The sequence below is a fragment of the Perna viridis genome, chromosome 3 (genome assembly GCF_037379345.1).
Source record: "Perna viridis isolate PV_CMFRI_1.1 ecotype Kerala chromosome 3, ASM3737934v1, whole genome shotgun sequence".
Classification (NCBI taxonomy): domain Eukaryota; kingdom Metazoa; phylum Mollusca; class Bivalvia; order Mytilida; family Mytilidae; genus Perna; species Perna viridis.
In genome coordinates, this window is record NC_142447.1 from 28,848,633 (window position 1) to 28,875,460 (window position 26,828).

Genomic DNA, 26,828 nt, shown 5'->3' on the forward strand with positions numbered 1-26,828 from the left:
GCTGTGAAAAGTTTGTTTTCCTAAAAGAGTCCTGGTTAAATGCATGGAATTCCACAGATGGGGGATCGAACGGATAACCTGATTCGAACCGGAGTTGTTGGTTCTTTTCATAGTGACTTCCCGTATGCTTAGTGGTCTGGACGACGCATCTGGTGATGACGAGGCTCCAACCCCTCTACTTCTGGACTGGCTTGTTGTAGCGCTATTCTTTCTTATTTGTGTGCCCTCTCCTTTTGCAGTTATGCCCGTCCTTTTTATTTAGGAGTGTCTCATTGGCGGTCTTTGTTTGTGTGGTGTTTTTTGGTGAGGAAATGTAATCATTTGTTTCTTGTTTAACGCGCACGCGGTTGGAAAGGCACGAACTTTTAGTTCAATACTACGAGGATATATCAACTATAATTTTATAGGGATGATAGGGAATTTTATGCCTAAATATAGACCTGTAACTAATTTCAGTTCTTTCTCCCTATTCAACGAATGGATGGTCATTTCGATTCAATCCAAAATTATTTCGACTGGATGCATTGCTCAAATTTGTTATGTTCTTGTTTGATATCAACTCCATGTAGAATGGAATTGCCGTACGTGTTGGGATATAGCTAGCCCAACAACGCATAGAACTTAACATTTAACTGTCAAGGCCATTTACATTTATTATGTTGTGACTCATCATCTAATTTCACTTATATAGAAATAATAAACTTTCAAAAACATGGTCTATTGGTGTAAAATATGTAACAGAAAGCATAAGTCAGTTGTTGGTTCGCACGTATGTTTTTCTATGACAGACAGGCGTGATCATATACCGATCACAAGACTAAGAGTTAAACGCGACGTAGATCCGTGTTGAAAATGATTTCAAAACTTATGACTGATTTAATATAAAGATGTTGTTCATAGAAACTAAAGTGATTTAAAGTTCTTTTTGTGAGTTGATTATATAACTTGAAAATAATTAAATAATTATAACAATAAAACAATAAAAGCCATTTACATATACACCTGTAACAAATGTCCTCAAATGTTATAGGATGGTAGTGTAGAAACCACTGCTTACTTTACGACTCTTGTTTCTCTAACTTTAGTAGTTTGATTTGTTGTCTCCAGGCTGATGTAAGTTCAAGTATGTAACTACCATGTTGTCATGTTAAATTGGTAACTGTCACCAAATGTTGGAAATGTTTCACTAACACCTATAAAGATGAGAAAAATTACCAAATTATTGAACCAATCATATATTGTATATTATGTCTCAGACTGTCTTCTGTTTACATTTAGTGGATAAAATGTTAACAAAATCTAGTGATAAAAAATAAGTCAGTTGTACTAGGTTTTTATTTTCGTGTTTATAAGACGTATTTTCCAAAAATGATAAAAAATGTTTTTGTTTTACTCAAGTTCTTCATCAACCTACCTTTTGAAAGTGGTGTGCCCTCAAGATCTAATATTGACCAGTACTGCCTTTCATCTGAAGAGGCAACCATTCCATTAATTGAAGTAATAAACTGTCCCCAAGTTGTGGTCTTACTGTTAAAACTTACAAAAAACACAGAAAACAACTTTATACTGAAATGCAATGTTTCTAAAGCAAGTCAGATTAGATGTGAGTTGCAAGTCTAATTAGAACATTTGTTAACCTTAGAGGTAGTAGCCAGACCAAAATAAACTATATTGGAATAAATACAGTAAAAAAACCCTTGCTTCCAATGCAAACCCATATTTTAAGTGATGCCCCTTGTTAATAAATCTTTAGAAATGAAGAAGTTTTATGTATCACTCTTTTAGGTCCATAAGCCAAATTATCTTTTGCAACTTTTAAAACATAGGGTCATGCGACATTTGTTGCCATTGCCATGGTGTGTTTTTACATACAATGTGAAAATGTGCTAAATTTGACCCTAGCCACCACCACAATTTAAAGTGCTGGGAAAAAAATTTTGAACAGCAAAATGAAGATCTGACATCTGAAGTGCAAAACTGAAACATCTTTCAAATTATTTTAAATTGGTCTTGTGACGTCATGAATATTTACTATATTTATACCTATAACCGTGCATGTAATTGTTCACATAAAACATAGGTATGTATGTGAATTTCGTGCAATGACTTGTCTTAAAAAACACATGGAAAAAAATAATTATTTTTTAAATTATGTTTTAAATGCCTTCGGAAGGTTTTGGTCTGTATTTCGATTTAAAAAAAAAAAAACAAAACATAGTTTACATGCCAATCACTGTATTTGTACCATTCATTTTATTCAATTTAATTTTAACAAATTATCTATGTTTATGCTTAATTCCCTTTTTCTGCTTTAAAAATGTAATGCTATAATGTTTGTTAATATAAAATAAATCGTTTCCTTTTTATTTCAGATTGACATCCGCAAAACTTTTATCTTGTAAGTATTGACATTTCTCCAGTGACAGATAGTTACCTAAATCCTTGACTTGCTAATGCAAGGTTAACCATGGCATCATATAGTGTTTGTCCGAGTGTCAAGGAGGCAATCCAAGATTGGTCGAAATTAGATGCTGTTACAACGTTTGTTACCCGTATTTGAGTGGAAATAACGGGTCCTGACGGAACAGTTGGGGTGGGTTCTAAAAGCATAGGAAAACAATACGTCAATGAATTAATTATATAAGAGGTGAAATAAAAGTGTGTATACAAGCCTTCTGAACAGTTTTATGTTATTCACAATATTGCACAGTTACGTAAATAATTTGGCAGGAAGTGAAAAACGGTCATTATTGCTAATATATTGATACGATTTCAATAATAACTGTTAAGCAATTCATAGTATAAATAATTAGTTTTAAGATATATCTATTTATGAATAATCCGTTAACGACAAAGACCGCTGCACATGTAAAAGGACATTTTAGACGTACATTTTTTATTACTTGTGCTGTTGTTGAAAGGTTGTTCTTTGAAACACGTGTACAGCATATCGAAATTTGCAAAGTTAATTTGATTGGTATTTACTTGTTAAATAACCACTGGGTCAAAGACACTGCTGGAAGACCAAATGCATTCACCATTTAGACAGACTTGTCAGATCCCAAATTAAATAATATATCATTTATTCTAAATTCGTAGTGTTACAAATTTCAAAATTCCTGTTTCACTAGGCCTTCATTCCTTTGTACTACACATGGTAGAACCTCTTAGTGACGGGTTTGGTTACTTTTTCGATACTCTTGGTTTCAAGTACTTCTTGCATACAATTACGTTTGAATTAAGATCTTCCTATGTATTTGACTCAAATGCTGCTTATTAGCGGTTACTTCATGACATATCCGTACAAAATATCAAAATTTTCAATTTTAATATAATTGATATCTTTGTATTTAATAACCACTTGGTCGATACCACTGCTGGTGGACCATACATCCCCGAGGGTATTATATCACCAACCCAATAGCCCGACTTATCTGACCCCGTATCAAATCATATATTATTTGGTAACATTTGCATTGATTCTAATGCTGTTGATGAGGGTTGACTTTTGAAACACGTGTACTGCATATCAAATTTGCAATATAAATATGAATGGTATTTTTTGTATTATATAATAGCTGGAATGAGTCTCGGTTTTATTAAGTTTATTTCCTTCTTAATTTTGAACTATTTTGAAACTATGTATCATTAAGTGTATGAAAAAAAAATGATTTTTACTTATCAATGTGTAACAGATTTACCTGGAGGACATTGTACATTACCAACATCTAGAAGAGATTTCTTCGCCAGAGGAGGAAGAACAGACAGGAGAAGAGATGTGAAGGGGTTATTCATCTTATCTGGAAAGGAAACATAGAAACAGGTATCTTGAAACCTTAATATCACATTTTAATATACTTTTATATTACATCAAAACTTTCTTAATTTCACATCTATAAGTCTATGAAAGCAGCATCTGTAATACCAAATAAAATAAGTAGTATTCAAAAGTAGTAATGTAAATTTTGCAAGAACCCTGACTTGTATTCTAATATATATATATATGTTTACCATACAGGTATATAATGTAGTTTTATTTTTCAATAAAAGGAAATGATAACACAATATCGAAGATTCAAATTTGCATTTGCATTTACTTCTACTTTAAATATTTCGATCACAAAATAAATGCACAGGCATATATCTTACCGATAGACTTTGCCAGAAAGTTTATGCTTTTGTTTGTCCTATCTAAGAGAGATGCATTACCACCAGCGAATATAACCTGAAATTTAATATGGTATATTTAAGACACTTACTGATTGTTTACAGTCATTCTTTCTTTTTAAGCACAGAGTTTTTGTTTTTCCTTATAAGGGAAGCTGCCGAGAAAATGAAACAAATAGTAAAATATCTAATTTTCTTATCTAAATGTACCTGCAACGCCAAGGCAGTGGAGTATTCATTCCCAAACGTTCCATGCGGATCTTGTGATGCAAGAATAAACTGAATAGCTGCATTTTCTTTATCGATAAAGGATGAATTGTTGGTACAACGATAAGCCAAGTAAACCATAGCAGCCTCGTCTTAAAATAAAAAGTTATGGCAGTAAAATAAAGTTAATCTAAAAGTACATTTGCTGATAAAATTTAGACAATGAATAAAACGTTGTAAAGCATTAGAAATAAAATGAATTGATGTAATGATTTAAAGGATGATATAAATACTTCTGGAACGGACTGACTATACAGGAACGTTTGAAATGCCTTTCTTACATTCTTCATAACAATAAAACATGACCACATCTAAAAATATTACTATCATGCAAACATGTAGTTATCCACTCTACAACGATAGCAATTTGCCTACGGAAACTTCACAAATTGCGAGAAATGAATTTTCATAGATTTAATATCGCGGCTTGAAAATCCATTTCTCGTGATGTGGGAAATTTCATATTCGACGAGCTAAAATTGTAGATTTTGTTCCTTTTTATTTTTCAAAACGAAGACTAAGGCGTTTTACTGCATATGCGTCTTACGGGAGAACAAAGTTAGAATCGTCAAGATGTCGCTTCCATGAAATTTTATAGAAAATGCGATATAAACACGCAATGACTAACCATTTCAATTCGGCCGATCAGCGCCAGAGAACTCGAATCTCTCGAGAGACAAAAGGTATTTTTCACATACCGTTCAAAAAGTGTGAAAACTGATTGAAAATTAGAGAAATAATTGTACATTTATTGAATGAAGTTAACATCATATATTGTTGATGCTTTAGTATTATATGTGCTCTGGTACGATAAATACTGTTTTTGTGCTTTGAAAGGGGAGACCCAGATATGCGTGACTATTAACTATTAAACATTATGAAGTAATACAATTCAAATGCAAATTAAATCTTACCAACACCAAAAGTATACTGCCCTTCTGTCGTTGAAATATTATTCAAAACTGAGTCGGACACGTTTTCTCCTGATTTGCATAGAGCTATTACTATTAACGCATATGCAAATTTATTACTGTTCAAATAACTTGACTGTTGAACCAGATTGTTTTTCAAGATAGTCACCAAGTCGTGTCCATAAAAGTCATTAGGTTTCTGGCATGTGGCGAGTAACCCAAGAACGTAATACGCTAGTTTTCCACGACTCCAATCAACTCCACTGAGATCATTATCACTTAAGAAATCATCAAATATATACGTTAAAATACGCATAATGAAAGACAGTTGATTATATATTAAATTGTCGCCACATATTTTGCTGAAACGAGGCACATGAAATTCCTTAAATTGTTTCAATATACATACAAACAAACTACTACACTAATACGAGTACAAAACGCCAATATTTTTAACTGGATTAAAATTTTAAAGCTCAAGGATATATTCTAAGATGACTTTTTTTTAAATTCACCACAGTAAACTACAAAATATACAAATAAGTGTAAGTCTCTGTAATAATCAGGCAAAATGGGATAAAGCAGAAAGATGTATTTCAAAAGCCCACCGACAAGACAATACTATTTCACAAAGGATGATTTCTATATATTAAAAGACCGCTATTTGATCTATCTATCACTAGATATGTACAGATTTTTTTTTGATAGAATGTTTAAAGAATGAAATTTTTGACAGAGTTATTTGCCCTTAAAATGTTCATTGTTCGTGCATTTCAATGGTATTATAACTCAATTCACAATAAATGACATGAACAATCCTACTTTTTTTTCTTGAATCTTAAAGTGCAAATAGTCAAATTACACTTTCAAAACGGTGAGATGTTACATACACTGACACTTAATATTTGAACATCGTTTGATCTATGACCAGTATGAATGTACACGTGCTATCCATGACGAAGACATGCAAACTCATTCTGTCTAAGAACATGTTCCTTATGTATATAAATATGTAGATATTGTAGATATACTTCATTTTGATTTTGTTTTTATCATTGTAGATTATTTTTCATAACAAAATAATATATATTTGTCTTTTCTCTTTGTACAGCTCTATTTTTCAATGTGGTACACGTATACGTTCTTATATGCTTATTTGTACACACAAAAAACTTACTGCGAGAGAGCAGAAAGAAGATCAATATTCATTTCTTTAACGCTGATATATACTTTAACATCACTCTTTGGGAAAATATCAAATTTTGCAAGATGTAAGGCAATTATTGCTTCTGCTTGTACCCTTTCACCCCAAGACCAGTTTTCATCCCTTTTATCTAATAGTTGTTGTACGCCTTCTTTTACAGCAGAGCATCGTTCTACAAAAATAGGGATAAATGAATGGGTGGAATAGCAAAATATCACAAGATTTGGAAACCAAGTATAAGGAGTGATAATGAACATAGCTTTAATGATATGTGTGATACCATTTATATTTTATTAATAATTGATAAAGCTCCAATAAATTGACATAAGATAATATACCTACAAATTTCACAACAAATTTATCTAGAAAGAGTGATACATATAATATAAGTTCATATCGTGGCGTAATTCAATCGAAGTTAATCTTGCCTGGACTTGAAGCCAGAAAAGAGCAATAGCTATCAATTAAAAAGGGAACATAAGAAATATTCTTCATAAAATACGATATGAGAAATACACATTTTTTAATCAAGAGTAACAAACTTAGTTTCACTATTTACGATTAAGAAATTAACAGATTTTTTTATCATGACATCATTTTCTTTGTTTTATGTGTTTATTTTTTTAGATTTCCTTTGTTTTTTCAAGTTTTGTTGTTTTATATTTTTGTTTGTTTAGTTTATTTTGTACCCTATGGCCGGAGTAAAAGTACCTGGTCCCATAAAATAATGCCTCACCATACCTTAACCTTCCTAACGACCTAGAAATATTAATAATAAATAACTTTGTCATTAGCATATATTTGATTTTAGTTTTACTTACTTGTGTAACACTTTGAGTTTTTAGTCCAGACACAAGCCACATAGTTGTACAGCAAGAAAAGTACTACAATCTGAAATTCAGATTATCTCATATTGACTAGTGCTAAAAATGTTTAATGTGTGTCGAGAAACTAGGATAAGTATATAGAAATATAAGCAATATGTCTTATCATTTATAAGCGAGTGACTTTCAATAATATTTATAATAATCAATATTTGAGCAAATGTATATGATATTCTGCACAAGCATTTAGTTATTGACGTTCTTCAATAAAAAAGATATATTTTTCTCAGTGGCCGATCCAGGGTGAGGATGCAGGGGTTGGCACCTCTTCTTTTTTTCATGCGTAAAAATTACAAAAAAGCGGCTAATAATATCCTAGCATCCCCTTTTTATAGGAACCCGGCTGGCACCCTTCCTTTTCAAAGTGTCTGGGTCCATCCTTGTTTTCTTTTTCGAACTTATTGGTGAGAATGTTTTAGGTTTATTCGAGACAAGCGATATAGTTGATAACCAAGAGAAGATGACGAATATCCCACCTGAATGTTGACATTCAAAATTGCACTTTAACATTACAATGTGTGACACAATATCCCGTTACATATATAAATCGTGCAAGAAGCCATCATTATTGCATTGGAATCCTCAAAGTGTCTGTCAATTTTTAAGGATATTTTAGGAACTAGGAACTTACTTCGACGAATAAATAATCGAGAATAAAATATACATGCAGTGATCAACAAGAACTAATAAAATATGCACAAATAATAAATGCATTTTTTCACCTACGTTTAAGAGTTGATAAAAAAAAAGCGGTTTTTTTTTCAGTTAATATTATCATTGTCCTTTTAAATGTTTATTTCGTCCTTGAAATCAAACAAATATGTTTTTTAAATTATATTAGAAAAAGACCCTCTTAAAATAGAAAAAAAAAACATAATGGTTTAAACAATGAGATCTTGATATACAAAGTATTAGGTAAATGATATTTGATACTGGCTTTATACTAGCTAGAATAAAAAAGCAATTGTCTAATTTTCTGTAAATGTTCTGTTTATAGGTAATTTGAATTTTAACATTTTTATGTTTGCTGAATTGAATAATTTACAAAAATTCAATTTTACTGTTTAAAAGAATATTTTTAAATGGCCTATATTGGCGGTGTAATCTTAAATAACGTGGTATGGTCCACTTGTCTCCAATTCATGAAACGGAAATTCCACTGGCGAATGGATATTCATATAATGTGTGAGGCAAGGTCCATATGTAAACGATGATGTCGGTCGTTTAAATGGAAAACATTTGTAAAATCAATAATATGGTTCAAATGAGAAATCGGTAAGTTCGGTTCGCTTATTTATTAATTTGAATTCTAGATACGAAATGAATTTATTTTATGCTTTAATGAATGAAAACAAAAGTCGATTCAGTATGTGTATTTTTTCTAATACATCATTGATTTAACAATACAGTTGGAGCAACCACATTCTAAGATTAAATTTGTACATTATTTTCTTATTTGCTGTCACTGTCATAAACAATCACACGTGCTCTACGTTTTTTGCGTAAGTCGTTTGGGTTTCCCTTTTCTGTACTTTTCATGTTACTTCCGTAATTTCTACCAAAATACGATTTAAAGGTTCCACCAAGCTGCAAGCTTTACTAGTCATGGTTTCCTTTTCAGTTTTTGAGGCTGAAAGTATGGTTGACATTTTCTACTATGTTTTCAAACTGTGTTTGGCATAATTATTTATGCTTTTAACATATTTGTGGCCGCCATGCTGTTGAATTGCCCTTGTCTAAGAGTGACAGTTATTTTTTCGACTTGAATGGTTTGTAACATTTTCTCTAAATGTCAATATTATTTTTCTTTCTACAGTCCTTTTATATTTAGAAAAGTTGGTTTTTGAATCATGTATTAGCATTTGTTATTCTATTTACACCAAGATAGAAGGATGCTTCAGGATTACAATTTTCAGCCGGGCAATGAGAACGAAACTGGAATGATAAAACAATATCGATTTATTCTTATCATAAAAAATTATAAATGCAAACAAACAATCAATATTACTCTTAACATGCATATTTGTTTTTCTGTTTCACATTTCTAATGTGCTATGTATATGCATTGAAATAACTTTTCATAAATGTTACCACTTACTTTGTACCAGAATTACTTAAACTTGTGTGCCCCGTGCAGGTCCGGGTGTTAAAAGAATAGGCCTGCAGCAGCGCTAAGCTTGTCGTAAAAGGCGACTAAATAGTGCTCAGTACCCTAGCCGGGGCCTAGGGCGCTCTGCCCACAGAGCAACTGGGATGTGTGCCCCAGATGGTGGAATGGGGTACCCCTGGCGTGTTGCATGCTGGGGTTGTCAGGCTATAATACCGAAAACCTGACCGCAAACCATGGTGGTGCATCGTGTTGGGAAAGATGCCACGTTCCTCGCACGTTATAGAACACTACTGTGATATTCTCCTGGAGTAGGAACCATAGGACTCCGCCACAGGAGGCTAAATTGCCCGACCCTACCCACCTCTCCCTATTTCCAGTGGCAATCTAAATTTGTCGACCCCATTGTCCTTGTGTCCCATCCCTTTTTCATTTAATCACCATTTCATGTTCATTTTATTATCAATTTCATGTTCATCGTCTGAATATAGCTGAAATATTGCTGCTCGGATGTTAAACCCCAACAAACAAACAAAACAAACTTAAACTTGTAAATGTATTGTTATATATTTACTGCATTTTACAATACTATTTACCTTTGAGAATATTACCTATAGCATGGAAATGTGTTAATGTGACCTGTATTAGCACCAGGAAAAGAAATACAATCAGAAAAATTAAATTTTCCTACTATTAGTGTACATAAAATATTGAGCTCAGAACAAAAATCCAGAAAGAAATGCCTAAAAATACCAAAAAAAAAAAAGATTGTTGAGGAACCTATTTTGACAAAATTTAACAACCTGCATTATATTGAACATAAATAGAGGGATATGACAGTGATTTGTGTCAGATCTATTGAGAAATTTAATTGTAGGGTATAAAAGACCAAAGTTTTAACACTAAATTTGTTTGACTTCCAATAGTAGTAATTAGAACTTACCTCAAAAAGCATTTTGTAAGATTTTGAAATTTTGATTGTGGTAAGAATAAATTCACGAAACAAACTCCCATTGCTTCAAACCCATGTTTTAAGTTACGCCCCTTGTGAATATACCTTTAGAAATCAAGAAGTTTTATGTATTACTCTTAAGGTTCCTAAACAAAATTATCTTATCCAAATTGCTGTGAAAAATAAATCTGAAAAGCAAAATAAATAACTGGCAAATTCTGAAGTGTGAAGTCCCGTGCAAGTTCAGGTGTAAAAAGAATAGGCCAGCAGAAGCGCTAAGCTTGTCGTAAAAGGCGACTAAATAGTGCTCAGAAATCTAGCCGAGGGATGTGTGCTTCAAGTGGTGGAATGGGGTACCCCTGGCGAGTTACATGCTGGGGTTGTCAGGCTTTAATACGAAAACCTGACCGCAAACCATAGTGGTGCACCGTGTTGGTAAAGATGTCACGTTCCTTCGCACGTTAGATTCCTGCTGTGGTATTCAATAGGAGTAGGAACCTTTGCGCTCCACCACAGGAGACTAAATTGCCAGACCTTACCCATCCCCCCCTTTTCTAGTGGCAATCCAAATTTTTCGGTCCTTTTTATTCTTGTGTCCCATCCCTTTCTTTATTTCATCATCATTTTATGTTCATTTTATCATCTAGTTCATGCTCATCGTCTGAATAGAGCTGAAATATTGCTGCTCGGACGTTAAATCCTAACAATCAATCAATCAACTGAAGTGTAAAAATAAAATATAATTCAAATCATATTAAATTGAAAAAATATTATTCAAAGCCATGTCCACTTGTCTTCACTTCATGACAGTTTGTTCCCCTCAAAAGGGGTGGTCCTTGTGACATCATGAATATTTACTACATTTATATCTATAAACGATTAACGTTTAGCATAATTATGTGTTAATAGCCCAAAGATTTTTGGGTAAAAGAATTGTATTTAAAGTAATTACTTGTACAAAATACATATTTTCCGTTTCTTGAATCTCGATGATACAGCTAACGTAAATTAGTGTGCATTATATATATCACAACATCCTGTTCATGTTTACCACAAAAATTAAATCGTAAATACGGGAACAGACACGATCCGCATGAATAATATAGACAACAGGATAAAATACCATAACATGTACCAGTGAAAATTACAAGACAGCACACAAAGGCTACAGCTTGTGCAGTATTACCATCAGGAAAAAACCCGAGAGTGAAATCAGATTATCCGTAAATGTAAGCATGCTATGATCCATCAGCGGTTTCCATCACTAACAAGGCAATAAAGTCAGGTAAGCATCAAGGTCGGTAAGTTTCAATACATTGAGACGTGAGATGAAATAAATAATAATCAGAATGTGTCGCTTTTTTTCATTTAATTATGTACTGAACATTACATATCAAAGTATGTTTCACATGCCATATCAACCCGACACTTTTATATTACACCAATGGCCACATTTTTTACATGTCATGTTAATTTTATTTTAACCATATTTAAAGTGTGTTCCAATTAGTGTGCGATAAAGCAATATAGGGTATGTGAAATAGGTCTAATGGTGTGATATAAGGTATGCGATATAGGTCTAGGGGTGTGACATAGGGTATGCGATATATAGTAAACTATATGTATTTTAAACAAGAATATACGAAAATCCATATACGAAAACTATAAGGCAAGTCGATTCATCCAATGATATCTAAATGTTGAATAAATCTACTTAATAATGTATAACCACAATAAATGAAGTATAAGTAGATATCTTATGTTGTTTGTTTTGTTATTCCAGCAAACTTACAAAGGGTAGCCCCTATAGAAAAGGGATGGTTTTTAGTCAGGTTGTTGGATACCACAGCAATGCATACCAACTCATTCAAATTCAATGGAATTAAACAAACAGAGGGAAATTCTATTAAATGTGACGAATTTAAAAAATATAACAGAAATTTACACAAGAAACCTTTCTGCAAATACTTTTAAAAATGGTATTACAAAAGTACAGAACCAGATGAGATACTCCATTCCATGTTTTTGTATGTGCCATTATGATATGTTTCTTGTTCACTGAAGTTCTTTTCGCGGAGAATATTACCGCTAGCAAGGAAATGTGACAATGATAAAAATAAAGCAGAACAATTCTACTATTAGTATACAGGAAATTTTCGGAACAAAAATCTAAAAAAAAAGTTGCCTAAAAACATTTCTCAACATTAGATATCCTTGCATTATACTGAACATAAGTAGAGGGATAAGATTTTCGTCAAATCTATTGAGAAATTTAATTCGTATATTTAGTTATAAAATTCCAAAATTTGAACACAAAATATGCTTGACTTCCCCTAGCAATAGTTAGAACTTACCTCAAAAAGCATTTTTGAAGATTTTGAAATGTTGATTGCTGTAGTAATAAATTCATTAAAAAATCTACCATTCCTGCCAATGCAAACCCATGTTTTACGTTATGCCCCTTGTGAATAAACCTTTAGAAATCAAGAAATTTCATGTATTACTTTTTAAGTTTCATACGCTAAATTATCTTTTGCAACTTTCAAAACATAGGATCATGCGGCATTTTTGGCCATTTCCATGGCTTGTTTACATACAGTGTGAAAATGTGCTTAATGTTTCTCCTAGTCCCCACCACTTTTTAAATTTCTGTGAAAAACAAATCTGTAAAGTAAAATAAAGAACTGGTATATTGAGAAGTGCAAAATTGATATATCTCTCAAATCATATTAAATTGAAAGAGTAATCAAGGGAACCAAGGTAATCAAAAGAATGAAATCCAGGGAAAAAGACAAGGAAAACAGACATACACAATAAAGAACATAAAGTAACTAAGATTATACACACAAAGTTACAAATGCAAATGAGCAACTCAGACTCCACTAAAAACTGGAAGCATGGACCAGTTTCTCCGGCATGGTAAGCGTCCTCAGCTATTAATATTATTAATTCAATGTCATGTTCACTTGTTTTCACTTCATGATAGATTGTTTCCCTAAAGAGAGACAGTCCTTGTGACATCATGAATATTTACTACATTTATACTTATAAACGATTGACTTTTAACATACTTATGTGTTAATAGCCAAGAGAAGTTGGGTAAAAAAAATTGTATTGAACGTACTTACCTGTACACAATACATAGTGTCCGTGCTCTTGGATCTCGATGATGCAACTAACGTAAATTATTGTGCATTATGTATATAGCACAACATCCTGTTCATGTTTACCACAAAATATGATTTTAAATGGTTTGTCGAAGTGACTTTTGCCCTGTTTATAGAATAAAATAAATCAGCAGCTGTGCAATTTTTTGTTTTGTAATTTTGTTTTGTTTTTTTCTTTTTTTTTGTTTGTTTGTTTTTGCTTTTATTTTTTTTTTCATAACGTTAATATATTTATATCAGATATCTGAACTTGATTTTAATCAAAATTCAAAAGTCATCAACAGAGGCTTTGAACCATGAAGCCGTGGTTCAAATATATTACCTGTCTAGACCCATTCATTAGATCCCGCATCACGTTTAAAGCCTTACTTCATCTCTGGCATTTCGTTTTAAATTTGTATATATTAAACCGATTTTAATTCCTTGTAAATTGACTGAGTCAAATTTAATTAGACGTTCCAAAAAAAACCTTGTAACAAGAATATATAATGTTTTATTCAAGTATGTGTCTACTTAAAGTTTAAACGTACTTGCATGTGTATAATCATGACGCCGCCAATAGGATTAGCATAGATAGTTTAATCTCGTGTCTCTCCTTATCAATATGTTTTGGTTCGTCATCGATAGAATGTTATATTTTCCTTTTTCGGAGGGATCATGTCTTTTTGGAAAAAACATGTCCTTTTTGCAGGCATTCATACGATTTTGAAACTTCGTGCTTCTCTGTCGCTATTTTGATCAAATGTAAATATAGATCACGACGATGCCTATGTAATTTCCATAAAATACGCAAACAGTCGATCCAATTTTGGTCTAATATGTGTATATAAATTGAATGTATGGCAACAGCAGCTGTTCCACATCTAAGTACTGCTGTAGTAGTGAGAACATTCTCTCAAGTAAATCGTATCAAAAATTAACGCATAAACACGCAAAAACAGTCAACACTGTATATTTAGAGCTTTCAATAACAGTGTAAAAAATGCATTATATCCCTTTAGATACAAAAAAATACGAGTTTAATATATTGTACATTTCGCACACGTGTTTCAAGGAGTAACCTCTCACCAGTAGCATTAAAATCAAATACGTAGAAAGATCAATATCAAAATATTAGTTGTAAACAAGTACTCATAACCAAAACAATCGAACGAGGTTCTATCATATGTAATGCAAGGAATGAAGCCTCGGTATTTTACGTATATGGCTTGTTGCTTATGATTAATATGTTTTCCCTTTTTAATATAAGCACCTTGCCCTTTTCAAATCCAGGCTAGAACACTGCCCTTACATTTTGTGATTTAAAAGGGAATCAAGGGGACAGGGATTCGAATGGCACGGAGAGTGAAAATAATCAAAGACAAAGACAAAGAATATTAACACACACAATGAAGTTATGCAGCATATTAGGCAATTGGTCGAGACCTCAAGGGCGAATTTGAGACTCTCTTGTGATTCATTGATTGATTGTTGGGGTTTGAAGCCCGAGCAGCAATATTTCAGCTATATTAAGGCGATGAACATGAAAACATGAAATGGATGATAAAATGAACATAAAATTATGATGATGAAATGAAAAAAAAAAAGGATGGGACACAAAGGATAATAGGGTGGACAAATTTTTATTGCCACAAGAAAAAAAGAGGGATTGGTAGGGTCGGGCAATTTAGCCTCCTGTGGCGGAGCGCAAAGAATCCTACTCCTATCGAATACCACAGCAGGTTTCTTTATCGTGCGTGCGAGGAACGTGGCAACACGTTCCCAACACGGTGCACCACTATGGTTTGCGGTCAGGTTTTCCGTATTATAGCCTGACAACCCCAGCATGTAGCACGCTAGGGCTACCCCATTCCACCACCTGGGGCACACATCCCAGTTGCTCTGTTGGCAGAGCGCCTAGCCCCCGGCTAGGTTTCTGAGCACTATTTAGTCGCCTTTTACGACAAGCTTAGCGCTGCTGTAGGCCTATTCTTTCGACACCGGGACCTGCACAAGCCGGCTCTCTTGTGAAAACCTTCAAGGAAAAACCATTGTCTAATATTTTGCTTATGGAAATTTATAGGTAACATTGCATTTTTTTTAATTCTCTTTCGCAATGAAAGATGCATGTACTTCTACCTTAATTAACATTACGTTTTTATAATAGTATTGTATTAGATTGCTGTTTATTGATTAAGATTGGGTGTAAAACATGTAAATGTAATGAATCGGAAAATGGTAAAGTTAAATAGGAAATCATGTGAAACATTTAAGCATGTTTGTCACGTAGTAAACGAATAAAGGACTTTTATATTATATGTAATAAAGTTTTTTATTGATATTTTCCAATATAGCAGGTGTGTGAAATTTATTAAATTGCTATTGATCAGATAAATTAGGCTTGACAAATCGAACCTAAACTATAAGATTTGGAATACAAGAGAAATTTAAAACCGAAATAAAATGAATTCAAAATAACCTTTCGGACATACGATATTAGCATTATGGTAAGAATAAAAAATTATTTTGATATTGATTAAAATTTAATTTAAGTGCAAAGATTTGTAGAAAGAGTAATCAAGGAAACCACGGTTATAGCGGTAATCACAAGAATGTAATCAAGAGACAAGGACCAGACATGGAAAACAGACATACACAAAAAAAGCTAATAAGCAACTCGGACTCCACTAAAAACTGGAAGTATGGTCCAGGTGCACCGGTAGGGTAAGCGTCCTCTGCTTTTCTAGAAACACCCGTCGAGTTGCTCATAAAAGTCAAGTCGGGTAGACGAAAGGGGAAAGGAAAACTGACACTTTGAACAAATCAGTTTTTTTCATGGCGCAGATGGATACACTGAACATTACATATCAAAGTATGTTTCACATGCCATATCAACCCGACACTTTTATATTACACCAATGGCCACATTTTTTACATGTCATGTTAATTTTATTTTAACCATATTTAAAGTGTGTTCCAATTAGTGTGCGATAAAGCAATATAGGGTATGTGAAATAGGTCTAATGGTGTGATATAAGGTATGCGATATAGGTCTAGGGGTGTGACATAGGGTATGCGATATATAGTAAACTATATGTATTTTAAACAAGAATATACGAAAATCCATATACGAAAACTATAAGGCAAGTCGATTCATCCAATGATATCTAAATGTTGAATAAATCTACTTAATAATGTATAACCACAATAAATGAAGTATAAGTAGATATCTTATGTTGTTTGTTTTGTTATTCCAGCAAACTTACAAAGGGTAGCCCCTATAGAAAAGGGATGGTTTTTAGTCAGGTTGTTGGATACCACAGCAATGCATACCAACTCATTCAAATTCAATGGAATTAAACAAACAGAGGGAAATTCTATTAAATGTGACGAATTTAAAAAATATAACAGAAATTTACACAAGAAACCTTTCTGCAAATACTTTTAAAAATGGTATTACAAAAGTACAGAACCAGATGAGATACTCCATTCCATGTTTTTGTATGTGCCATTATGATATGTTTCTTGTTCACTGAAGTTCTTTTCGCGGAGAATATTACCGCTAGCAAGGAAATGTGACAATGATAAAAATAAAGCAGAACAATTCTACTATTAGTATACAGGAAATTTTCGGAACAAAAATCTAAAAAAAAGTTGCCTAAAAACATTTCTCAACATTAGATATCCTTGCATTATACTGAACATAAGTAGAGGGATAAGATTTTCGTCAAATCTATTGAGAAATTTAATTCGTATATTTAGTTATAAAATTCCAAAATTTGAACACAAAATATGCTTGACTTCCCCTAGCAATAGTTAGAACTTACCTCAAAAAGCATTTTTGAAGATTTTGAAATGTTGATTGCTGTAGTAATAAATTCATTAAAAAATCTACCATTCCTGCCAATGCAAACCCATGTTTTACGTTATGCCCCTTGTGAATAAACCTTTAGAAATCAAGAAATTTCATGTATTACTTTTTAAGTTTCATACGCTAAATTATCTTTTGCAACTTTCAAAACATAGGATCATGCGGCATTTTTGGCCATTTCCATGGCTTGTTTACATACAGTGTGAAAATGTGCTTAATGTTTCTCCTAGTCCCCACCACTTTTTAAATTGCTGTGAAAAACAAATCTGTAAAGTAAAATAAAGAACTGGTATATTGAGAAGTGCAAAATTGATATATCTCTCAAATCATATTAAATTGAAAGAGTAATCAAGGGAACCAAGGTAATCAAAAGAATGAAATCCAGGGAAAAAGACAAGGAAAACAGACATACACAATAAAGAACATAAAGTAACTAAGATTATACACACAAAGTTACAAATGCAAATGAGCAACTCAGACTCCACTAAAAACTGGAAGCATGGACCAGTTTCTCCGGCATGGTAAGCGTCCTCAGCTATTAATATTATTAATTCAATGTCATGTTCACTTGTTTTCACTTCATGATAGATTGTTTCCCTAAAGAGAGACAGTCCTTGTGACATCATGAATATTTACTACATTTATACTTATAAACGATTGACTTTTAACATACTTATGTGTTAATAGCCAAGAGAAGTTGGGTAAAAAAAATTGTATTGAACGTACTTACCTGTACACAATACATAGTGTCCGTGCTCTTGGATCTCGATGATGCAACTAACGTAAATTATTGTGCATTATGTATATAGCACAACATCCTGTTCATGTTTACCACAAAATATGATTTTAAATGGTTTGTCGAAGTGACTTTTGCCCTGTTTATAGAATAAAATAAATCAGCAGCTGTGCAATTTTTTGTTTTGTAATTTTGTTTTGTTTTTTTCTTTTTTTTTGTTTGTTTGTTTTTGCTTTTATTTTTTTTTTCATAACGTTAATATATTTATATCAGATATCTGAACTTGATTTTAATCAAAATTCAAAAGTCATCAACAGAGGCTTTGAACCATGAAGCCGTGGTTCAAATATATTACCTGTCTAGACCCATTCATTAGATCCCGCATCACGTTTAAAGCCTTACTTCATCTCTGGCATTTCGTTTTAAATTTGTATATATTAAACCGATTTTAATTCCTTGTAAATTGACTGAGTCAAATTTAATTAGACGTTCCAAAAAAAACCTTGTAACAAGAATATATAATGTTTTATTCAAGTATGTGTCTACTTAAAGTTTAAACGTACTTGCATGTGTATAATCATGACGCCGCCAATAGGATTAGCATAGATAGTTTAATCTCGTGTCTCTCCTTATCAATATGTTTTGGTTCGTCATCGATAGAATGTTATATTTTCCTTTTTCGGAGGGATCATGTCTTTTTGGAAAAAACATGTCCTTTTTGCAGGCATTCATACGATTTTGAAACTTCGTGCTTCTCTGTCGCTATTTTGATCAAATGTAAATATAGATCACGACGATGCCTATGTAATTTCCATAAAATACGCAAACAGTCGATCCAATTTTGGTCTAATATGTGTATATAAATTGAATGTATGGCAACAGCAGCTGTTCCACATCTAAGTACTGCTGTAGTAGTGAGAACATTCTCTCAAGTAAATCGTATCAAAAATTAACGCATAAACACGCAAAAACAGTCAACACTGTATATTTAGAGCTTTCAATAACAGTGTAAAAAATGCATTATATCCCTTTAGATACAAAAAAATACCAGTTTTATATATTGTACATTTCGCACACGTGTTTCAAGGAGTAACCTCTCACCAGTAGCATTAAAATCAAATACGTAGAAAGATCAATATCAAAATATTAGTTGTAAACAAGTACTCATAACCAAAACAATCGAACGAGGTTCTATCATATGTAATGCAAGGAATGAAGCCTCGGTATTTTACGTATATGGCTTGTTGCTTATGATTAATATGTTTTCCCTTTTTAATATAAGCACCTTGCCCTTTTCAAATCCAGGCTAGAACACTGCCCTTACATTTTGTGATTTAAAAGGGAATCAAGGGGACAGGGATTCGAATGGCACGGAGAGTGAAAATAATCAAAGACAAAGACAAAGAATATTAACACACACAATGAAGTTATGCAGCATATTAGGCAATTGGTCGAGACCTCAAGGGCGAATTTGAGACTCTCTTGTGATTCATTGATTGATTGTTGGGGTTTGAAGCCCGAGCAGCAATATTTCAGCTATATTAAGGCGATGAACATGAAAACATGAAATGGATGATAAAATGAACATAAAATTATGATGATGAAATGAAAAAAAAAAGGATGGGACACAAAGGATAATAGGGTGGACAAATTTTTATTGCCACAAGAAAAAAAGAGGGATTGGTAGGGTCGGGCAATTTAGCCTCCTGTGGCGGAGCGCAAAGAATCCTACTCCTATCGAATACCACAGCAGGTTTCTTTATCGTGCGTGCGAGGAACGTGGCAACACGTTCCCAACACGGTGCACCACTATGGTTTGCGGTCAGGTTTTCCGTATTATAGCCTGACAACCCCAGCATGTAACACGCTAGGGCTACCCCATTCCACCACCTGGGGCACACATCCCAGTTGCTCTGTTGGCAGAGCGCCTAGCCCCCGGCTAGGTTTCTGAGCACTATTTAGTCGCCTTTTACGACAAGCTTAGCGCTGCTGTAGGCCTATTCTTTCGACACCGGGACCTGCACAAGCCGGCTCTCTTGTGAAAACCTTCAAGGAAAAACCATTGTCTAATATTTTGCTTATGGAAATTTATAGGTAACATTGCATTTTTTTTAATTCTCTTTCGCAATGAAAGATGCATGTACTTCTACCTTAATTAACATTACGTTTTTATAATAGTATTGTATTAGATTGCTGTTTATTGATTAAGATTGGGCGTAAAACATGTAAATGTAATGAATCGGAAAATGGTAAAGTTAAATAGGAAATCATGTGAAACATTTAAGCATGTTTGTCACGTAGTAAACGAATAAAGGACTTTTATATTATATGTAATAAAGTTTTTTATTGATATTTTCCAATATAGCAGGTGTGTGAAATTTATTAAATTGCTATTGATCAGATAAATTAGGCTTGACAAATCGAACCTAAACTATAAGATTTGGAATACAAGAGAAATTTAAAACCGAAATAAAATGAATTCAAAATAACCTTTCGGACATACGATATTAGCATTATGGTAAGAATAAAAAATTATTTTGATATTGATTAAAATTTCATTTAAGTGCAAAGATTTGTAGAAAGAGTAATCAAGGAAACCACGGTTATAGCGGTAATCACAAGAATGTAATCCAGAGACAAGGACCAGACATGGAAAACAGACATACACAAAAAAAGCTAATAAGCAACTCGGACTCCACTAAAAACTGGAAGTATGGTCCAGGTGCACCGGTAGGGTAAGCGTCCTCTGCTTTTCTAGAAACACCCGTCGAGTTGCTCATAAAAGTCAAGTCGGGTAGACGAAAGGGGAAAGGAAAACTGACACTTTGAACAAATCAGTTTTTTTCATGGCGCAGATGGATACACCGTAACGATCCACGAATTCATGATGACAACTATAAAACTTCTGTAGTGATGACTTCAATCTTGGAGCAATATAACCCTGTTCCAAAAGCCTATTTGTTAGAATTCTAGCTCGATGCAAAAAGTCTGCGTAGTTCCGGCAAGCTCTAGCATAAAGTTTGAGCTGTGATATTAACACTCATACGCAAGTGTTGAAGGGATATTGCCACAGATGAAAGGAAAGTTGACAATTCTGAATAAAAAGTCATCATGTTTGTGGTAAATTTCGGTGAATAGTCTTCCTTTACCATCGATTTCTAAGTATAAGTAAAATATGAGGCTGACTTCACAGTGTCTGTTGTATGCTTTATCTCAAGTTCTTTGGGGTAGATGCGATGTATCAAATCCCCAAAATTAGGTTTGTTTAAAGATAATACGTCATCTTTATAGCGGAAACTACCTTTAACTCTTTGCCAATCTGTGTTTTATTGCTCGTTTGCCTACAATTTCGTCCAATATGGCTTGCTCGTTAACAGACATACAGTGACAAACGTGGACTTATTATAAATCCCATATGTCAATCCTTTTTAATAAGTTTGTTTGTTTGTTTGTTGGGGTTTAACGTCCGAGCAGCAATATTTCAGCTATATTTAGACGATAACATGAAATGGATGATTAAATGAACATGAAATGAAAAAAAAAGGATGGGAAACAAGGATAATAGGGTCGACAAATTTGGATTGCCACTGGAAAAAGGGGGGATGGGTAAGGTCGGGCAATTTAGCCTCCTGTGGCGGAGCGCAAAGGTTCCTACTCCTATTGAATACCACAGCAGGATTCCTTAACGTGCGAGGAACGTGGCATCTTTCCCAACACGGTGTACCACTATGGTTTGCGGTCAGGTTTTCCGTATTATAGCCTGACAACCCCAGCATGTAACACGCCAGGGGTACCCCATTCCACCTCCTGGGACACACATCTTAGTTGCTCTGTGGGCAGAGCGCCTAGCCCCCGGCTAGGTTTCTGAGCACTATTTAGTCGCCTTTTACGACAAGCTTAGCGCTGCTGCAGGCCTATTCTTTTAACACCCGAACCTGCACGGGCGCCTTTTAATAAGCTACACACTGGTAGGTTTAAGCATCTTGTAACGTTATACTGGTACAAATCTACAAAATTTGCCGCGAAAAACAGCAAAATTATCGGATTTAATGTAATCAAATGTAAAACCTTCGGTTGTAGTTTGAAATAAGATATGTACAGGTGTTTTAACTATTGTATAAGAAACAAGACATAAAAGGCACCGTATTTTGGTATCTAGGGTACCAGGATGTTATTTTTTATAGTATCGACCAAGACTGAAATTTCATCTTTTTGACATTTTGAATAATTATATTTGAATTATGTCTCAAATTCTGAGCTATAATCGGGTACATAGTACATAATGTACCTTTTTTTATTTATAGGATTGATTGACATAAATAAATAAGAAAAAAAGATGTATACAAACCCTTTAGAATTAGCCTTAGAGGGGAAAATATAGAAAAAAAATGGAGAACAGACAAAAATAAAAATTATACAAATTCCAGAAAGTCGTTTTCTATACAATATTTATTACTTTCATTTTCAATTTCAATTAAAGTTAAGTTCTCTTATTAGGGTGGTTTGAAGTTTTTTTCTTGTTGACCTCCAACGGGATTCGATCCAGCGTCCTTAAGGTTTGAAGTTTGTTGCCTTAACCATTTGGCTACTGTGACCAGTAAGGAATGATGGGTAAAAATGCACTTGATACCTTGAACTCTCATTGGTTTGACTTGAGTTTTATACGCATTTCAACAGAAAATGTGTAATTGTTAGACAGTTAATTGATCTTTGTTAGAACGTACGATACATTTATGTAAAGAAAAAACAAGTCTCAGCTAGCTAAGGGAATACTTATTTTTTCATCATGATTATACATTGGTCAGGATACAACATTTGCATAATTCTGTTCGGATATTGGTGTATATTTCTTCCGCTACAGATACAAAACTCCATTGAAGTGTATTGATTTTGAAAAAAAATAGAAGTAAAATACGACTTACATGATCTTATAAAGATGCCAAAAGTAAAAATGTTGAATAAAATTATAACTACGGTAACTAATTGCAACACCTTAGCATGTCCGTGAAATAAAGAAATCCATTTAATATATCTGTATGCAGAACAAGCAACAAAATATCTCTGGATCTGAATACTGCTTTATCTTGAAATATGTCATAATAAACAGAATTAATTGATCAGTATGAAGAAAATTTTCTCAACTTTTGTGTCTCCACTGTTTGTATGTCTGGTACGTTAATGACTTTTTTGTCTTTTTGTCAAACAAACAGCTGACTGTCAACTTTGTATAAGCCCTGGTTTTTACTTCTAAATGAGTCAACAATGCAAAAAATGTGCTTACGTCCCTTTGGACATTGAATGGTAAAGAGTTAAACATACTTCAAATGAACTTAAAGAAAATGTTTATTTTTGCCATTGCCAATATATATTTTACAATGAATAGAAAAAGCTTGCATAAGCAATATGTATTCCAAATTTTAGTATATGACCTCCTATCTAATTTTTTCTCCTTTTGAAGGCGACTTTATTTTTTGGTTTCCTCCAGGAGTTCTTTTCTTTTGTTCCTGTTTATGTTATGTTTTGTTTTTGGTTTTTGTTTTTATTTATTTAATATTATTTTTTGTTTTTCATTTTTATTTTCTTTCTTTCTTTCTTTCTTTCTTTCTTTATTTTATTTATTTATTTATTTTTTTTATTTATTTTTGTATTTTTTTTTTATCTTTTTATCTTTTTCCTTTTCTGTAGTCTGTGGTTTGTTGTTTATAGGAGTTTTCTTATTAGTTTTGGTTTTATTCTAATGAATAATCATTCCTCGCTATTGTACGCAGATAATTCTGTTAATCATACATTTTCCTGTTGAAAAACCGTATGTTTGATTACTCAATAACTACTATACATAGTCAATTAGGTACACTTTCAAACCGCCTATATCCCTTTGTTATTATTTCATTCCCCAACTACCCTCCCCGTTGCCCAATGCTCTATTCAACATTCAAATTCACAGTCGTCCCACCAATGATATTCATGAAATAAGCATGTCGATGTTGGCCATTAATGTGTCTTCGTATGCTTATTTGCCATTTTAAATAATTTTGAAAGCGTTTCATCGTTCTGTTACTGTGCATTTTATTATTTTCATGGACGGGGCCTCTCAGCGCTTACTTGAAGAATCGTGTACACTGATTGAATACATTTTGGTAATCTCTGTAGAATTTACTTTTTATAAAATCAAACGAATGTAATCCGGGGACAAATACCAGACATTAAAAAACAGACAAACAGACAAACACAACAAAGAATATAATACAACCAAAATGATACATACAAAGTAACAAAAGTATGTGAGCAACTCGGACTCCATATAAAAGTTGAAGCATCCCAAAAGCCTCCTCTGCATTTCTAGATACATCCGCCGAAGCCGCGTTGCTCAGACAAAATGTCAAGTCCTGGGTAGACGAAAGAGGAAAGGAGGATGCATACACCGTAACGATCCACGAGTTCATGATGACTACCATAAAACATCTTCAGTGATGACTTCAATCTTATAGCGACATATACCTGTTCCAAATGCCTAGTTGCAAGAGGTCTAGCGCGATATAAAACGTCAGCGTGGTCAATGCAAAAATACCAATTATGTAAATATTTGCAAATTTTGGTATGTTGTTTACGTGCTTCAACGAGATTCTTCTCATCAGCAGCATTAGAACCAAATACTTAGGAAACTGAAGACTTCCAAAATGTTAAAAAAAGTATGTTCAAGCCATCATTTGATATACCAAAGTATATCAAAAAAGCTACAACAGAGTAGCTACCATGTTACATTCCAAGATTAGAGCCTTAGTGATTTTGACTTAGTGGTAAAATGCATACTGGGGTATTGAAGAGATGTCTATGGATAAGATTTCTCTAACTTGGCCGAGCCTCATTGTAGATTTTGAAATCTCCTTCCTTTGTGTTCAGAGACTTTTCTGTGGATATTTCTGAAAGGTGTAAATAAGAAGGAAATTGAACAAACTATGACGGAATTCTTTGTAATCTAGTCAGTGTACAAAACTGCAGGGATATTTGGGTGCAAATTGAGAATAATCATTGATGTAACTGATGTGTTTGTTCTTTGTTGTACATGTATGTGTATATTATCTTGGTCTAGTCATTATCCATAGATTATATTATATATGATTACTTTTCGAATCCACTTAAAACTGAAAGCATCGACAAGGTGCACTGGTGGTTTATTTTTTGTTCGTATTTAACAATTCAGAAGATAAAGAGACATTTTGCGTTTTTTTTTAGTATTTCTGCTGTAAAAATCTCTTTCTCAAAGTATAATGCATGTACTTCTCATTAAAAAAACATTACTTTTGAAAATTTAATATTGCTGTATTTTATTGTTGTTTATTAAATAAGATAGGGTTAAAACATGATGAATCGGAAAATGGTTAGATATAATAGGAAAACATATGAATATTTCATCATGTTTGGAACGCAGTAATTATAAACAAATAAAGGTCTTTGAAAGATATGTAATATGGTATAGGTATAGGAAATATATTAAATTACAATTGATCAGATAGATAGTTTTAAACTTGAAAAAGCAAAGAAGAACTATAAGATTTTAAATACAAGTGAAATTTAAAAAAGGAAAAAAATGGATTTCAAATTACCATTTGCACATATGATATTAACGTTATATTAGGAATAACAAGTAATCTTGATGTTATATAACCTTCAAGTTTTGTGCAAAGATTTGTTATAAACTACCTTTGAATATACTCCAATGACTTGAAGAAGATTCTTAATTGTTCAATTGCCAATATATATGTTTTAGAAAATACTGGACAGACTTCAAACAATGTACAGACTGTTTTCCTATCACATATTGCATCTTTTGAGGGCGATTTCATATTTTCCTGTCAACAAGGAGTTCTTTTCATTCGTTCCTGTTTTTGTATTGTATTGTTTTGTTTTGTTGCTGTTTGTTTTGTTTTTTGGGTTTTTTTGTGTTGTTTTGTTTTTAGTTTTTGTTCATTTTGGTCTTCTGTGGTTTGTAGTTTGTCCGATTTTTCTAATTAAGTTTTTGTATAATTCTAATAAATAACCATTTATAAAAATAAAAAATATTACATAACCAATCTCCGCTATTGTACGTAGATACTTCTGTTAATAACATATTTTCCTGACTCAAAAAATAACAATAAATATTTGATTCCTCAATTACCACCTACCCATAGTCTGTCAGGCAAACTTTCAAATCACCTATTTCCCTATGTAATTATTTCATTCCCCAACTACCTTCCACAGTGCCAAATGTTCATTCCGTATTCATATTCACAATCGCTCCACCCTTGATATTCACGAAATATACACGTCAATGTTGGTCATTCTTGTGGTTATTTTACATTTTAGTTTATTTTTAAGGAGTGTGATTGTTCTATACCATGGTTTTTATTACTTTAGTTGTCGGGGCCTTTCAGAGTTAATTGAATGTGTGTTTACATTTATTGACGACAATTTGGTGATCTCTGTAAGTATCTACTTTTCTATAAGGGTAATACGGTAGTGCCTTTGTTGCGATTCACCATATCTCTTCCTTTTTCTATGTAATAAATGAAAATACAAAAAGTAATCAAGGGATCCAAGATT

General features: G+C 32.9%; 2 protein-coding genes and 2 long non-coding RNA genes across 6 annotated transcripts in view; 3 read left to right on the forward strand and 1 right to left on the reverse strand.

The window, feature by feature from the left end:
- Positions 1 to 856: 856 nt before the first annotated feature.
- Positions 857 to 14,605, reverse strand: LOC148621744 (transcobalamin-2-like). Of its 3 annotated transcripts, XM_088576426.1 has the most exons (11): positions 13,621 to 13,765; positions 12,847 to 12,966; positions 7,371 to 7,440; positions 6,523 to 6,721; positions 5,349 to 5,623; positions 4,378 to 4,526; positions 4,150 to 4,225; positions 3,702 to 3,800; positions 2,435 to 2,600; positions 1,415 to 1,536; positions 857 to 1,193 (listed from the first exon to the last, which is right to left on the reverse strand). In XM_088576426.1, exons 2-11 carry the CDS (start codon positions 12,856 to 12,858, stop codon positions 1,132 to 1,134), a joined length of 1,230 nt encoding a protein of 409 aa, XP_088432552.1. In that variant the 5' UTR covers positions 12,859 to 12,966; positions 13,621 to 13,765; the 3' UTR covers positions 857 to 1,131. The 3 variants fall into 3 exon arrangements, with proteins under 3 accessions (XP_088432552.1, XP_088432550.1, XP_088432551.1); XM_088576424.1 differs by lacking the exons at positions 12,847 to 12,966; positions 13,621 to 13,765 and adding an exon at positions 14,190 to 14,605; XM_088576425.1 differs by lacking the exon at positions 12,847 to 12,966 and having other exon boundaries at positions 13,621 to 14,143.
- Positions 11,400 to 13,270, forward strand: LOC148621745 (uncharacterized). Its single transcript, XR_015921233.1, has 2 exons — positions 11,400 to 11,777; positions 12,276 to 13,270. It is a non-coding gene; the product is annotated as an uncharacterized LOC148621745 (long non-coding RNA).
- Positions 14,606 to 15,488: 883 nt separating the features above from the next.
- Positions 15,489 to 17,889, forward strand: LOC148621746 (uncharacterized). The gene is made up of 2 exons (XR_015921235.1): positions 15,489 to 16,145; positions 16,896 to 17,889. It is a non-coding gene; the product is annotated as an uncharacterized LOC148621746 (long non-coding RNA).
- Positions 17,890 to 20,453: 2,564 nt separating this feature from the next.
- LOC148621747 (uncharacterized) overlaps positions 20,454 to 26,828 on the forward strand; it is a 51,496-nt gene continuing 45,121 nt past the window's right edge. The window contains exon 1 of the mRNA XM_088576427.1: positions 20,454 to 20,763. The gene's annotated coding sequence lies outside the window, so the exon portion shown is untranslated. The remainder of the gene's footprint in view (positions 20,764 to 26,828) is intronic.